Source organism: Genypterus blacodes, unplaced genomic scaffold (genome assembly GCF_046128005.1).
Source record: "Genypterus blacodes isolate CSIRO-AG114 ecotype Tasmania unplaced genomic scaffold, CSIRO-AGI_Gbla_v1 ptg000301l_1, whole genome shotgun sequence".
NCBI classification, from domain to species: domain Eukaryota; kingdom Metazoa; phylum Chordata; class Actinopteri; order Ophidiiformes; family Ophidiidae; genus Genypterus; species Genypterus blacodes.
The window spans coordinates 230,062-244,369 of NW_027467092.1; the positions used below are offsets into that span (position 1 = coordinate 230,062).

Here is a 14,308-nt window from a genome sequence, read left to right on the forward strand (position 1 = left end):
ACATTGTTATACTTTGTTGCCAAAAGAAAGAGCAGTGATCAGTGTAATGAGCCGGAGCAGCATTCCAAGTCCAGACCCGGACTACAGGCCAAGAGGTTCTCCAGGCCCTAAAGATAGTTACAGGCGGACCTGAAGAAGGAGCGGGTGACGCGGGCTTGGCAGGAACTGATGGAGAGCAAGGACAACACCAGGGACGTGGGCTTGAGGCTGGCCTTCATCATCACCTTCATCATCAAAGGTGGCATCCATAGAGTCACAGATTCATACTTCACTATAGATCTGCTGTAAGTTTTATACCTTACTATATTTTAGCTAATAATGACTTTTGCGCCATGACGACTGGAGGACATCAGACCAGAGCAGCTTATCAATACTCACATATCACTTTGTGATTGGCTGAGCAGACGGCACAGGAATCATGAATATTCATGATCAATGAGCTGAACTCAGCACTGATTGGCTGAATCCAGGCTCAGCTTGCTTTACCTCTTTAATGAGCCTTTCATTTATAGATGCATCATGAACACAAAGTTTGGAGCTCATCTCAATAAATAAGAGAAGGTTTGATTGATTGATTGATTGATTTGTAAAATGTGTCACTGCTTTCCTCATCTAGACGCTCATCTGATCAGAACTGCCCAGCATGTGACATCACTTCCTGTGTAAACTGGTCTGATCCGGCTCTGACCGGGCCAAATGAAGCGTGAGATGGAAAAGTGCTCCAGTGGTGCCAGTCTGACCTCAGCCTGGGGCATGCTGGGATACGTTACACCGGGCAAACGAGCCATCGCTCCACCGCACGTTTTCCATCTCTCCCTGCGCCACACACACCTGATGACAGGTCAGCTGATGGTGACTCAACGTTTCACTGGACTGAACGTTCATACATTCAACCAATCACCTGCTGGGAATGAACCTGACGCATGTGGAGCAGGGAGAGATGGGAAATCTGCTGAGCCACAGGTGGTCCACAGGTGGTCCACAGGTGGTCCACAGGTGGTCCACAGGTGGTCCACAGGTGGTCCACAGGTGGTCCACAGGTGGTCCAGGCATAGAGAGACTCCTTCAGACTGGTAAACTTAATGCTCAGTATATTTTTTTCAGGTTCCCTAATGTTGTTTCCTGGCTCCAGAACCCTAACCTAACCCTAATCTGACCCTATGACCTCACCTATGACCTCACTTTAGCATAAAATGAATTGACCTTTGACTTCTGTTTGAGTCTGAGAACAATTGATTTCATATTTCTCCTGTTTCTGTCCCAAATGTTATGACACGACTGCGTCCTTACACTTTATTATTATCATTGTTATTAATTCTCTCCATAGCTTTGGTGTCCCTGACTGAGTTCAGTCTCAGGTTCTTCACAGGGTCTAGTTCCTCAGAGGGTTTCTGGGACTTCTTCTGGTTCTGTTATAAAGGCTTCTGAGGTTCTTCAGATACATTCAGTAGATGCTGAACAGGTTCTTGATGTTGTTGATGTTTGAGAGGTTCCAGTTGTTCATGAGAGGCAAGTATGTTCTCCAGATGACTGCGTGTGTCGTAACACTTGGTTGATGATGGTTCTAGGGGCCCTTCAGAAGGCTCCATGGGGACATTTGCAGGGTTGTTGGGTCCCTCAGTAAATGAAAAATCATTTCATTTCACTACATGTAGTGAGGGTTAAATTTGAGGTAAGTTAAGGGAGTTAAAGATCTGACATGTTGTTAGACTGAAACATGATCCTCCTCTTCTCATTCAGCTGAGCCCAACACCCAATCACTCCCAATAGATCAATATTATTCTATCCAAATCCCATTTATCCCAAGATCATCAGCTGATTATCACAGACAGTGATTAACTGAAATCATACAACACTAAAGTGTGTGTGTGTGTGTGTGTGTGTGTGTGTGTGTGTGTGTGTGTGTGTGTGTGTGTGTGTGTGTATGTGTGTGCACCTACCTGACAGATGCTGGCTGTTGAGTTTTACGATGATGTGCAGAATCCATGAACGGATCATCTGAGCTCAGACCTGCAGAGACACGATGATCTGCTGCTACTGACAGATGATACAACACACACACACACACACACTCTCTCACACACACACGCATACACACACACACGCACGCAAGCACACGCACACTTACTCTCTCACTCCCTCCCCCCCTCTCTCTCTCTCTCTCTCTGTCCCTCTTTGAGAGAGAGGGGGAGTTGTTACTCTCCTGACACAGAGAAGGTCTGTTGCTGCAGACTAAGATTAGCAGTTTCATAACATAATGAGAAGGAGGGAGGATAGAAGGCAAGGAGGAAGGAAGGAAGGAAGGCAAGGAGAAAGGAAGGAAGGCAAGTAGGAAGGAAGGAAGGGAAGGACGAAGGAGTAAGGAACAACAGCAAAGTGACTGATGGAATGATGCAGTGAAAGATGAAACTACAAAATAAAGTCACTGTCTGTCAGAGCAGCTTTGACCTTTGACCCCCCTCCTCCTGCCGATCGGCCCTTCTCCTCTATTATTGATCCACAACACATCAATTCTTAACACGCTGAGATTGATCAGGTTACAGCTGACTGGAGGGATGTAGGTACAAGTCAGAGGCTGGCACACACTCACATGCACTGACGCACACACTCACACACTTACTCACACACACACACACACACACACACACACACACACACACACACACACACACACACACACACACACACACACAGACACACACACACACACCCACACACTCACACACACACACACATCCATATGCCCCCTCCCCTCCCCCCACACACACACACAGGGAAAGAGGTGAACTATGCGATCAATGCGCTTACGATTTCTTGTGACCTGAAGTTCTTTTATCTACCTTTGTTGAACACACTTATTGTAAGTCGCTTTGGATAAAAGCGTCTGCTAAATGACCCTAATGTAATGTAATGTAATGTAACTATTGCGTCTAAATGTGAGTTTGAAATGAGCTCCTCCTGCTGCCTGCAGAGGGCGCTGTGATGCAACATAATGAGCCTCATCTGGAGAACTGCCAGTTTGTCTCCACACTGATGTGATTTTATACAAAATTCTATTGTTCTTACGTTATAAGTAAGTAAGTCGTAGTTAGCAGTAAAAGAGAAACACACACAACTGAAACAACAATTAGCTAATTAATTAAAAATTGACCAGACAGAGAGTCTGTGTGTTTATTAGTTCTGTAGATCTCAATGTAAATCAATAATCAATATTGTGTGATCTGTTCTGGATAGAGCTCTGATCCAATCCAAAGACTTCAAAATATTTTCTAGACAATTCTCACATCCACAAAATGTGATGTCACATTAGTGGTGCAGTGCTGTGAAAGTGAAAGTGAAAGAGTGAAACCTCCCAGACAGACACACCCACAGATGCTCAGAGGCAGATCAGCATCCTCCAGAACAGAACCTGCACCTCCTCACAGACACTGGGAGTCCACAGAGACACAGGGAGTCAGATTTTTGATTTGAGTGAGTCGATCAGTCGCACTCAGAGATGAAAGGTAAGAAGATACGAGGTCTGTCTAAATGAGGAAGAATTTGTTCTGTGCTTTACCAGCCTCTGCCTTTTACAATGTGTGTGTCTGTGTGTGTGTGTGTGTGTGTGTGTGTGTCTGTTTATCACATAACAATAAGCTCAGTGTGTGTGTGTGTGTGAATACAGTGTACATACATGTACAGTTTACATACATGTACAGTTTACATACATGTACAGTTTACATACATGTACAGTTTACATACATGTACAGTTTACATACATGTACAGTGTGTTCTGCCACATTTACAGCCTCCTTTGGCTTTGAACTTTTTCATTTCCACATGATTTAATGCTTCAGTGCTTTTCTGTTTCTGTCTGGTTTGACATTTTCTCATAGTTACTTTAATTTTGAAATATGTAAATTGGGACGATCCCATGGCAACAGAGGAAACACCTCTGATATTTGTGGTGTTGCACTATTTGACACTCTCTAAGTTATGGACCGTTCTCCTAAAGCGTGAGTGTGATGGAGGCGTCTGGTTCTTGCATGATTCCTCTTTAACCCTGGTGTTCTGGTTCTGGTTCATTCACATTATGCACCTGTACAGCCCCATGAGTCATGAGCCATGCTGCTCTGCTGTACTTTAGTGTGACGGAAATCAGAGAGAGAGAGAGAGAGAGAGAGAGAGCGAGAGAGCGAGAGAGAGCGAGAGCGAGCGAGCGCGAGAGAGCGCGAGAGAGAGAGAGAGAGAGAGAGAGAGAGAGAGATATTCACATGAGTCATTGTCAATGATGCTGCGCAGCATTCTACTCTCTGACACCAACGAATCCAGATCGGCCCCTAAGACAGCACCAGCTCTCCTGATGAACTTGTTGCTCCTGTTAGCGTGTGCTGCCCCAGCACACGACAGTAAAGAAGATGGCACTGGCTGCCACAGACTGGTAGAACATCCTCAGCATGGTGTTTCATTCCTCCTCAGGAAGTAGAGATGCCTCTGGCAGTAATTAAAGTTAACTTGACCCGTTGAAGTCTGAGCTGTGAGTCTGAGACGTCCTAAAATGGGTGACCATTGACCATTATAGCCTCAGGGGGGCACCAGACTGGTTACAGGCCATTCATCTGATTTAAAACATCAGACTGTAATAAACACATTCTGAAATGTGAATGAGCAGACATGTAGGGAGGCAGTGGCTCAGTGGGTAGAGCTTCCGCTTGGGAACCGGAGGGTTGCCGGTTCAAGCCCCTGCCGAGGCGCCCCTGGGCAAGGCACCGAACCCTCAATTGCTCCCCCCTCTGCGAAGGGTGGTAATGTAATGTAAGTCGCTTTGGATAAAAGCGTCTGCCCAATGCTCGTAATGTAATGTAATGTTGAGGCCTAATAATTGTCCTGTTGTGTAATTGTCTGTGCAGCAGGAGGCACTGCATCAGAGGAGACCAAAGGAAGAGACAGGAGCATGCTTCCCAAGCTGAAGATCTTCCAAAACATCTGCAAGAACAGGAGACAGCAGACTGAGGCACATCCAGGTCAGAACTTTTGTGTGTGGATTATTAGTATTGGAGCTCTGATCCAATCCAAAGACTTAAAAATATTTTCGAGACATTTCTTGCATCCACAAAACTCTCAAACATTCAAAATGTGATGCTTCAATAATTGATGAAAATGTGATGTAACATTAGAGGTGCAGTGCTGTGAAAGTGAAAGTGAAAGAGTGAAACCTCCCAGACAGACACACCCACAGATGCTCAGAGGCACATCAGCATCCTCCAGAACAGAACCTGCACCTCCTCACAGACACTGGGAGTCCTCACAGACTCAGGGAGTCAGATTTTTGAATTTAATTAAAAACTTCATACCAGATATGGCCAACTTTTATTCTGATCATTGTACTGTTGATCATTTTAATTAGACTTTAATTAATATTGCAATATTTCCTGTCAGCTCAGTTCTCATCTTCCTCTTTCTAACATGAGCCCACAGGCAAACAAGCCCCGCCCATATATGGTCAGTACAGTTTAATGAGAATGACCAGAGACAGTTGGACATGTGACTTTTTAGCGCCGGCCCTCAGTGTGTCTGTATACAGGCGGGCTGCAGTGAGTCGATCAGTCGCACTCAGAGATGAAAGGTAAGAAGATACAAAGTCTGTCTAAATGAGGAAGAACCTGTTCTGTGCTTTACCAGCCTCTGCCTTTCACAATGTGTGTGTGTGTGTGTGCGTGTGTGTGTGTGTGTGTGTCTGTTTATCACATAACAATAAGCTCAGCGTGTGTGTGTGTGTGTGTGTGTGTAGACACTGGAACACACTGAGCTCATTACAGGGAAATGTTCTACTTATTGCTGTGCTGCATTTAGCTGAAGTAACTTTGCACACTAACGTTTTAAACTAAGATAATTGGCTTTTGAATACAGTTTACATACATGTACAGTTTACATACATGTACAGTGTGTTCTGCCACATTTACAGCCTCCTTTGGCTTTGAACTTTTTCATTTCCACATGATTTAATGCTTCAGTGCTTTTCTGTTTCTGTCTGGTTTGACATTTTCTCATAGTTACTTTTATTTTGAAATATGTAAATTGAGACGATCCCATGGCAACAGAGGAAACACCTCTGATATTTGTGGTGTTGCACTATTTTACACTTCCTAAGTTATGGACCGTTCTCCTAAAGCGTGAGTGTGATGGAGGCCTCTGGTTCTTGCATGATTCCTCTTTAACCCTGGTGTTCTGGTTCTGGTTCATTCAGCCACAACTCTGTGTCACCTGACACCTCAGCTCTGTGACGCCTGACACCTCAGCTCTGTAAAACGCCTGACACCTCAGCTCTGTGTCCACATTATACACCTGTCCAGCCCCATGAGTCATTTAATGAGCCATGCTGCTCTGCTGTACTTTAGTGTGACAGAAATTATATATATAGAGAGAGAGAGAGAGAGAGAGAGATATTCACATGAGTCATTGTCAATGATGCTGCGCAGCATTCTACTCTCTGACACCAACGAATCCAGATCGGCCCCTAAGACAGCACCAGCTCTCCTGATGAACTTGTTGCTCCTGTTAGCGTGTGCTGCCCCAGCACACGACAGCAAAGAAGATGGCACTGGCTGCCACAGACTGGTAGAACATCCTCAGCATGGTGTTTCATTCCTCCTCAGGAAGTAGAGATGCCTCTGGCAGTATTTAAAGTTAACTTGACCCGTTGAAGTCTGAGCTGTGAGTCTGAGACGTCCTAAAATGGGTGACCATTGACCATTATAGCCTCAGGGGGGCACCAGACTGGTTACAGGCCATTCATCTGATTTAAAACATCAGACTGTAATAAACACATTCTGAAATGTGAACGAGCAGACATGTTGAGGCCTAATAATTGTCCTGTTGTGTAATTGTCTGTGCAGCAGGAGGCACTGCATCAGAGGAGACCAAAGGAAGAGACAGGAGCATGCTTCCCAAGCTGAAGATCTTCCAAAACATCTGCAAGAACAGGAGACAGCAGACTGAGGCACATCCAGGTCAGAACTTCAGCTGTAACCTCAAGCTCCTGCTGCAGGACAGAGTCATACAATAACCCTTCAGATAGTAAGAGTAGAACCTAAACCAGAACCAGCAGGACTTCTGCTTTAACAACAAGATCCTCAGCCAAAGCTAAGGTAGATGGTGGCCTCAGCTTTTCAGGTTCCAAGATGAGGAAGAACCTCAGTGTAGTGACTCTCAGTTCATTATGCACACAAGTACACTTTTTTTTTCAATATTGTACTTTCTTGATGGATGTGGCCTCCTGTATTTCTTACAGAGGAGACACAGCAGCAGCAGCATGAGGAGGAGGAAGAGGAGCTCCTGGAGGAGGCCAGCAGGAAGCTAATCAGCAGAGAGGAGAAGCTGTTTGGTTTAGGCTCCCCCATCGAAGAGCAGGAGCATCAGCTGCAGAGCGACCTGGAGGCTCTGCTGATACAGGTATGGATGGTGGTCAATAACACCTTCAGTGCCACCTCCTCCTCGTCAGATAGGGATCTAAAGGCACTGCAGAGCGCTGTGGCCGCCATCCTGCAGCAGGAAGCACAGGACCGGCGCTGGGCAAACTGTCCGGACAGCCACGTACCCGACTGGCGTCCTCACAAGTGCCTGAGCACTCACACCACCATGCTGCACAACATCGTGCAGTCCAGGCTGAGTGCTGACGACAGCGACACTGGCAGCAGTCAGAGCCTCTCGTCTCCTCTGAAGAGGGAGGTGGGTACCAAGTTTCTTACCAACAAAACGGAACCAAATGTGGAACAAAGCTCATCTAGACAAACAAGTCATCCTGAAGCCCAAACATCCAACACACTCAAAATACATTCAGCACACACACGCTATGCAAATCAAAGTGAATGGGATTGCTCAGTTTGATGTCGGACTTCAAAGCCTCAAGAATATTCATTAACTTGGCCCCGGCTCACCTATGAAAAGAAACTTTGCTCAGCGCACGCACGCGACATAGAGACGACGTATCTCACATGATAGATCAGCTGTTATCAATGGCTGAAGAGCAGGAAGGCATCACATTTCTGAAGCTTTATGCTTCGCCACAGGAAATGTGTGTGAAGGTTCTCAGGCATCTAGCCCATCATGGTAACCATGGTATCACAGCATCACACACTGTTTAATGTGATTTTCTTGCTGTGTGCCTTCAACAGTTTTTCTCTGAATGGCATCTGAAGGGAGTTTAAATATATAATATACTATATTGGATCAAAAGTATCTGGTGGGACTCCATAGTATTTATTTGTTTGTGAACTTCTACAGGTGTGTCGCTTGGGGAAACGTGTGAAAGAGGATCTGCTGATGGTGGTGAGGAAGGTGAAGGATTGTTACCCTCCAGAGATTGACGTCATCAACCTGTATGCTGGACTCTACCAGCAGAACTTCTCTGCTCGGCTAGCAGAACTCAGTGCTCCAGGACTGGAGGCAGAGGACTGCCGCTATCTGCTCTTCTGGGTCAACCACTACTACCCAAAGTGAGTTATTGACACAGAAATACAGACCTGATGACAGTGGAGCCCAAAACCAACTAGGTGGCAAAATGAACCTACTAAATGAGAATTTGAGGCTCATGGAGTCTAACAAGAGGACACGGTCCAAACCAACACACCTGGTTAATGATTCTCACTCTCAAGTGAGCGCATGAACGCCTCAGTGAGCATAAGGACCTGATCCAGGGCTCAGAGGAGCTCCAGGATGAAGGCTTGCTTTCACAGATGTGATGTTATGGTGTTTATTCAAACATTACAACAAACGTTACATTTGTTTCTTGTTTCCTACAGCGAAATACTAAAGCATGAAGAACTGGAGGGAAAAATCAAAGCCGCCTGTCTGGGCTCATTGCTCCCCACGGAGCAGGTGAACCTTCTGGAGGAGCAATATGTGACACACAAGGAGGTAAACAGACACAGCTGTGATCCATCCCATGACACATCTAAGGCTTGTCTCTGTTCCTCTGTATAATACCACTGGAAGTTCTTATCACTCACCCATTCCTGGGTTAAATATTCAGACTGAGAATGATTCACAGTAATATTGTTTAGTACGCTGATCTGCTCATCTTGTTCTGCAGGAAACAATGGAGTCGTGGCTCAGCAGGGCTCTGAGTAAAGAGCAGGAGAGCTGGCTGAGCGGCGCGGAGCCTGAACACGTCACGGACTACTGCTTCACTCCCCTGGCCGTCATCCAAGTGGGTTGAGGTTTTTGCAGAGGTCATACGTGTGCACAGCTGCTGCTCATGGATATGTGTTGATGTTTATGTTTCCAGGTGGTAGACAGTTTCTTAACCGAGTTCAGCTGTGTGGTTAGAGATCAGAACAAAGCTCAGAGGATCACTGCTTGCCTGGAGAGCTTCCTGTGCAGGTGAATGCCACAGAGCACACGTCACACACCACACGCTACACAGCAAACAGCACCATCACCATGAGCAGGACATGGTTTGGATGTGATCAGCTGTAGCGTAGTAGGGATTATAATTTACATTTATTTGTCCCCTAGTGGTCAAGAATCAGTCAATGTAGCTTGAAATACTTATGGAAGATACTTGATGATTTGTACACTATTTAGCATTTGGCAATAATTAGCACTACTGATGTAATTAATCAACATTAGACATTAATGAATACAGTCTTATTAGTTCAGAAGCAGAAGCTGTTTGTGCGTATGGGGGGAGGCAGTAGCTCAGTCGGTAGAGCTTCTGCTTGGGAACCGGAGGGTCTGGAGGGTCGCCAGTTCGAGTCCCTGCAGAGGTGCCCCTGAGCAAGGCACCGAACCCTCAATTGCTCCCCCCTCTGTAATGGGTGGTAATGTGATGTAAGTCGCTTTGGATAAAAGGGTCTGCTGAATGATCGTAATGTAATGTAATGTAATTCAGTAATTTCCCTCGGGATAATAAAATTTCATCTTATCTTATCTTAATGTATGTGTGTGTGTTTCAGGTATAAGCAGGCTGTGGAGGAGTTTGTGAAGGGAAACCACATTAACGTGCAGTCAGTGATGAAGGCCAACCTGGTGTGTGTGGAGCAGTTCAGGTGATCCTCATGTTGTAACCTTTGAACTCAGTCTTGCATATGTGTGAGGAGGAGACACATAGAAATCATGTTCAGCACAATTTAGTGGCCATGTTTATTCCACGCAACTATAGTTTTCCAGAGATAATTTGACTGAAACATTTCCCAAAAATATGCAGATATTACAGCCACTGACTAATCATCACTTAAATGATCAATGATCAATGATCAATGATCAATGATAGAAGAACAGGAACATTATAGGGAAAATGAACTGAACTCTGTTCGCTCCTCTGTAACTTGACAAGTGTCATTGTGTAGATGTTCGTGCTTCTTCAGGGTCAAAGGTCATCGTTGCTAGATAGAGATCCATGACATCATACAGAGGGTTCAGGGTCAAAGGTCAGAGGTCAACATATTAGTATGTAACTAAGCTTCTGTCTTCATGTAGAGGAGCTTTAGAGGCTCTAACACGTGATCGTGGATCCATCAGGGTCCATCAGAGACCTACAGACCTGAAGAGAAGAACATCTACACACTGACACACTGACAGAGTTCAGACTTAACTTTCTCAAAAATGGTTATATTTTGTTAAACAATAGTTGAATCATCCAGAATCTGTCCTTTTTACTGATTACACAAAATATCCATGGGCATGTTGAGTGAAGAAGTCTGCGCTTTTCAATCACAAACTGACTGTTCTCACACTCTCATTCTTCTCCGACGACCCCCTCAGTGATTACCTCACAGGTAAAGCTGGAAGTCTGATGGAGCAGCAGAGAATCAGCTGTCTGGAGACTTTGTCTGCCCAGAGGGATTATGGCTACAGATACTTCACCCAGCCCATTCACAAGCAGCTGAAGGTCTGGATACTTCTTGGACTAGACAACCTGCTGTCACTGATCCATGATCTAATTCTGAAAATAATTGGAATTTCATTTCATTTCAGTCTGCCAGTCAGCATCTCATATAATTCTCAGTGAAGATGGTTCAGTCCGTCTTGATTTTTCAGCAGAAACTAAAGTGAAACTATTCAAACATGGATTAGTGTTCTAACTTCAGCTCAGATGTGGTTACAGGAAGTTTCCTTTACGTCTTTAGCTTTTTCATGTCGGTGTTTGTGTCCGTGTGACCATTGACCTTTACTGGGGAACAGTGGCGCCTGCAGAAATGAGTCCTGGGGGTGGCCAGGTAGGGCCACTGAAAGTCTTGGGGTGCTGCTGTCCGCGTTCAGCGAAAGTGCGCCGGGTGTACTGTGTGCTGCGCCAGCGGTGAATGTGGCGGGTTGCGGTGAGTGAGTTCACCGGTGAGTGCATCGATGAGTGCATCGGTGAGTGCATCGGTGAGTGCGCCGCTGAATGCGCCGCTGAGTGCGCCGCCGGCAAACGGCAACTGCGTGATAGTGTGAGTGATGGAAGGTCAAGTGGCCAGTGGGGGGGCCACTGGGGGGGCCAGCGATTTTCCAGGGGGGGCCGCGGCTGGGGAAGTTCTGCTGGTTTCTAGCAGCCGGGTCCAGAGGAGAGCAGACCTGCTGCTCTGTTTACCTTTGAATGAATGGATCCCTGAATACGTTTTAAGCCTCTAAAAGCTCCTCTACATGAAGATATAAGTTTACTAACATACTCTGGAGTCCGATTTAAATGAAGAAGACGAAAATGATGATGAGATGAGTAACTGTGTGTTCAGGTGTGTTTCAGTCAGCTTTGGACATCTGTCTGGTTGAAGAAATCAGTTCCTGTGATATACTCTGTGCTGGACTGTGTGGACCAGCAGCTGCATCATTTCAAGGACCTGAAGCCATCCTGCAGAGAGGTGAGACAACTGTCTGTCTCTTAGCCTGTGTTCCAATCTGTCACTGTCCCACTGTCCCCTGTCTGTCTGTGTGCCCATGTACTATATCCCCGTTGTGGTTGGCTGTCTGTAGGTACTCTTGTCTCTCCTCCATGAGGACGTGGTTCTTCAGTACATAAAGAGGACGATGAAGATGAAGATAAAGAGCAGGGAGCAGCAGGTGAACGGAGCTGGGCAGATGATCGAGGATGCAGACCAGATTAGAGAATTCTTCACCAAAGAGGTGAGACATACATACATGCCCTGGTGTTCTTCTGGTAAAGCAGTACTATTTGTATGTGTACTGTATTACTGTGATGGTGATGTGGTAATATTCAGTGACTTCTACCTCAGGGCTGTGCGGAGTCGTCCTACCTGAATGTAGCACTCTGCAGCATTGCTGAGATACTTCACCTCCAACATCCAGGAAGTGTTCACCTGGAGATGGTCAGCCTATCACGAGCATTCCCAGACCTCAGGTAAAGGGGGGGCAGGGAGGGGGGGAGAGAGAGAGAGAAATGCACTTTTACAGGCATAGAATTAGAGACTTGATGATAAATGTTTGACATCCCTCTGGGCTCTCTGCAGTGATGTCCATGTGTCTGTGCTGTTGTCTCTGAGAAGCGACATGTCTTCTGCTGACATCCGCTCCATCAGACAGAGTGTGCGGGAACATCGCCTCTTGGACACCTCCACCAATCACAGCCCACCGTTCTTCTCCAAGGTCAAGGTCAAATGGATCAAGATCAATCAGATGGTATTAAAAGCCTTCTAGACATGTTAGTGGACATTATAATCAAGGACCTCCTCATTGTCCCCTATATGCTCCATGTGTGCTTGTCTGAATACATAAATAAATGGATTGCATGCCATCTTCATGTACTGGCCCAGCTGTCTATCCAGTTGGATGGCTATAGATTAGATTAGATTAGATTCAACTTTATTGTCAGTGAGCAAGTACAGGTACAAGCCAATGAAATGCAGTAGCATCCAACCAGAAAGTGCAAAAGTGTACTATTATATATACAGAATACAGAATATATACAGAATATATACAGAATAAACTATATACATTATATATACTATATATATACTATATATACTAACTATAAATATAAATTAATAAATATGTAAATAAATAGTGCAAGGAGTCTTAGTGCAAAACGGAAGTGAAATGAAAATGATCAGTGCAAACAGAAAGTTGTGCAAATTGCAGTGGAGTGCAAGATGATGCTAGAGGGAGGATGGAGTTGAGTTAGGGAATGGAGTAGAGTTCAGCAGGGTCACCGCCTCGTAGAAGAAACTCTTCCTGAGCCTGCTGGTGCGAGAGCGGAGGCTTCTGTAACGCCTGCCGGATGGGAGGAGGGTGAAAAGTTTATTGTTGGGGTGGGATGAGTTTTTTATAATGTTCCTGGTTTTGCCCAGACAGCGTCGACTGTAGATCTGTTCGATGCTGTCCAGTTGTGTACCGGTGATCCTTTGGGCGGTTTTCACCACCCGCTGGAGTGCTTTCCGGTCTGATGCGGAGCAGTTGCCATACCATACTGTGATACAGTTAGTGAGAATGCTCTCAATGGTACAGCGGTAGAAGTTCACCAGGATCCTGGGACAAAGGTGAGCTTTCTTAAGGCTCCGAAGAAAGTAGAGGTGCTGTTGCGCCTTTTTAACCAGGGTGGAGGAGTTTATGGACCAGGTGAGATCATCGGAGATGTGGAAGCCAAGGAACTTGAAGCTGGGCACACGCTCCACTGCAGCTTCGTTGATGGAGATGGGGGTGTGTGCATGGCTCCCGGCCCGCCTGAAGTCCACGATGATCTCCTTGGTTTTCTTGGTGTTGAGTGCCAGGTTGTTGTCAGCACACCACGTGGTCAGGTGCCGTACTTCCTCCCTGTAGGCCGTCTCATCGTCACCTCTGATCAGGCCTATCACCGTGGTGTCATCTGCGAACTTTATTATGGAATTGGAACCATAGATGGGAGCGCAGTCATGGGTGAATAGGGAGTAAAGGAGAGGGCTCAGCACGCAACGTTGTGGCACGCCGGTGTTCAGGGTGATAGTGGAGGAGGAGAGGTTGTCTATCTTAACAGACTGGGGTCTGTTAGATAGAAAGTCCAGAGCCCAATTGCAGAGGGATGAGTTGATACCAAGCTGGCTGAGCTTGGATATCAACTTGGAGGGGATCACAGTGTTGAATGCTGAGCTGAAGTCAATGAACAGCATTCTGGCATAACAGTTCGGGGTGTCCAAGTGAGTCAGTGTGGAGTGAAGTGCCGTGGAGATGGCGTCCTCAGTTGACCTATTGTGGCGGTAGGCAAACTGGTGAGGGTCCAAGGTAGCAGGCAGGCAAGACTTTAAGTGTGAGAGGACCAGCCTCTCAAAGCACTTGGCGATGATGGGGGTGAGGGCAACAGGACGGAAGTCATTCAGGGCCGTAGCGGTGGAGTGCTTCGGCACTGGCACGATGGTGGCGA

The 14,308-nt window shown here is 46.1% G+C and overlaps 1 protein-coding gene across 3 annotated transcripts; it reads left to right on the forward strand.

The window, feature by feature from the left end:
• Positions 1-3,381: 3,381 nt before the first annotated feature.
• LOC142988170 (tumor necrosis factor alpha-induced protein 2-like) lies at positions 3,382-13,079 on the forward strand. Of its 3 annotated transcripts, XM_076137227.1 has the most exons (14): positions 3,382-3,503; positions 4,890-5,003; positions 6,876-6,989; positions 7,271-7,707; positions 8,263-8,474; positions 8,781-8,895; positions 9,071-9,187; positions 9,266-9,360; positions 9,936-10,028; positions 10,744-10,870; positions 11,694-11,819; positions 11,932-12,081; positions 12,192-12,316; positions 12,426-13,079. In XM_076137227.1, exons 1-14 carry the CDS (start codon positions 3,497-3,499, stop codon positions 12,610-12,612), a joined length of 2,019 nt encoding a protein of 672 aa, XP_075993342.1. In that variant the 5' UTR covers positions 3,382-3,496; the 3' UTR covers positions 12,613-13,079. The 3 variants fall into 3 exon arrangements, with proteins under 3 accessions (XP_075993342.1, XP_075993343.1, XP_075993344.1); XM_076137228.1 differs by lacking the exons at positions 3,382-3,503; positions 4,890-5,003 and adding an exon at positions 5,149-5,605 and having other exon boundaries at positions 12,426-13,078; XM_076137229.1 differs by lacking the exons at positions 3,382-3,503; positions 4,890-5,003 and adding an exon at positions 6,501-6,597.
• Positions 13,080-14,308: the final 1,229 nt, after the last annotated feature.

Bases quoted from the DNA above. Each gene is read 5' to 3' on its own strand.
- LOC142988170 (XM_076137227.1), top strand. The intron at 9,361-9,935 runs GTGAATGCCACA...TGTGTGTTTCAG, and splicing joins CTGGAGAGCTTCCTGTGCAG to GTATAAGCAGGCTGTGGAGG. The intron at 10,871-11,693 runs GTCTGGATACTT...CTGTGTGTTCAG, and splicing joins CCATTCACAAGCAGCTGAAG to GTGTGTTTCAGTCAGCTTTG.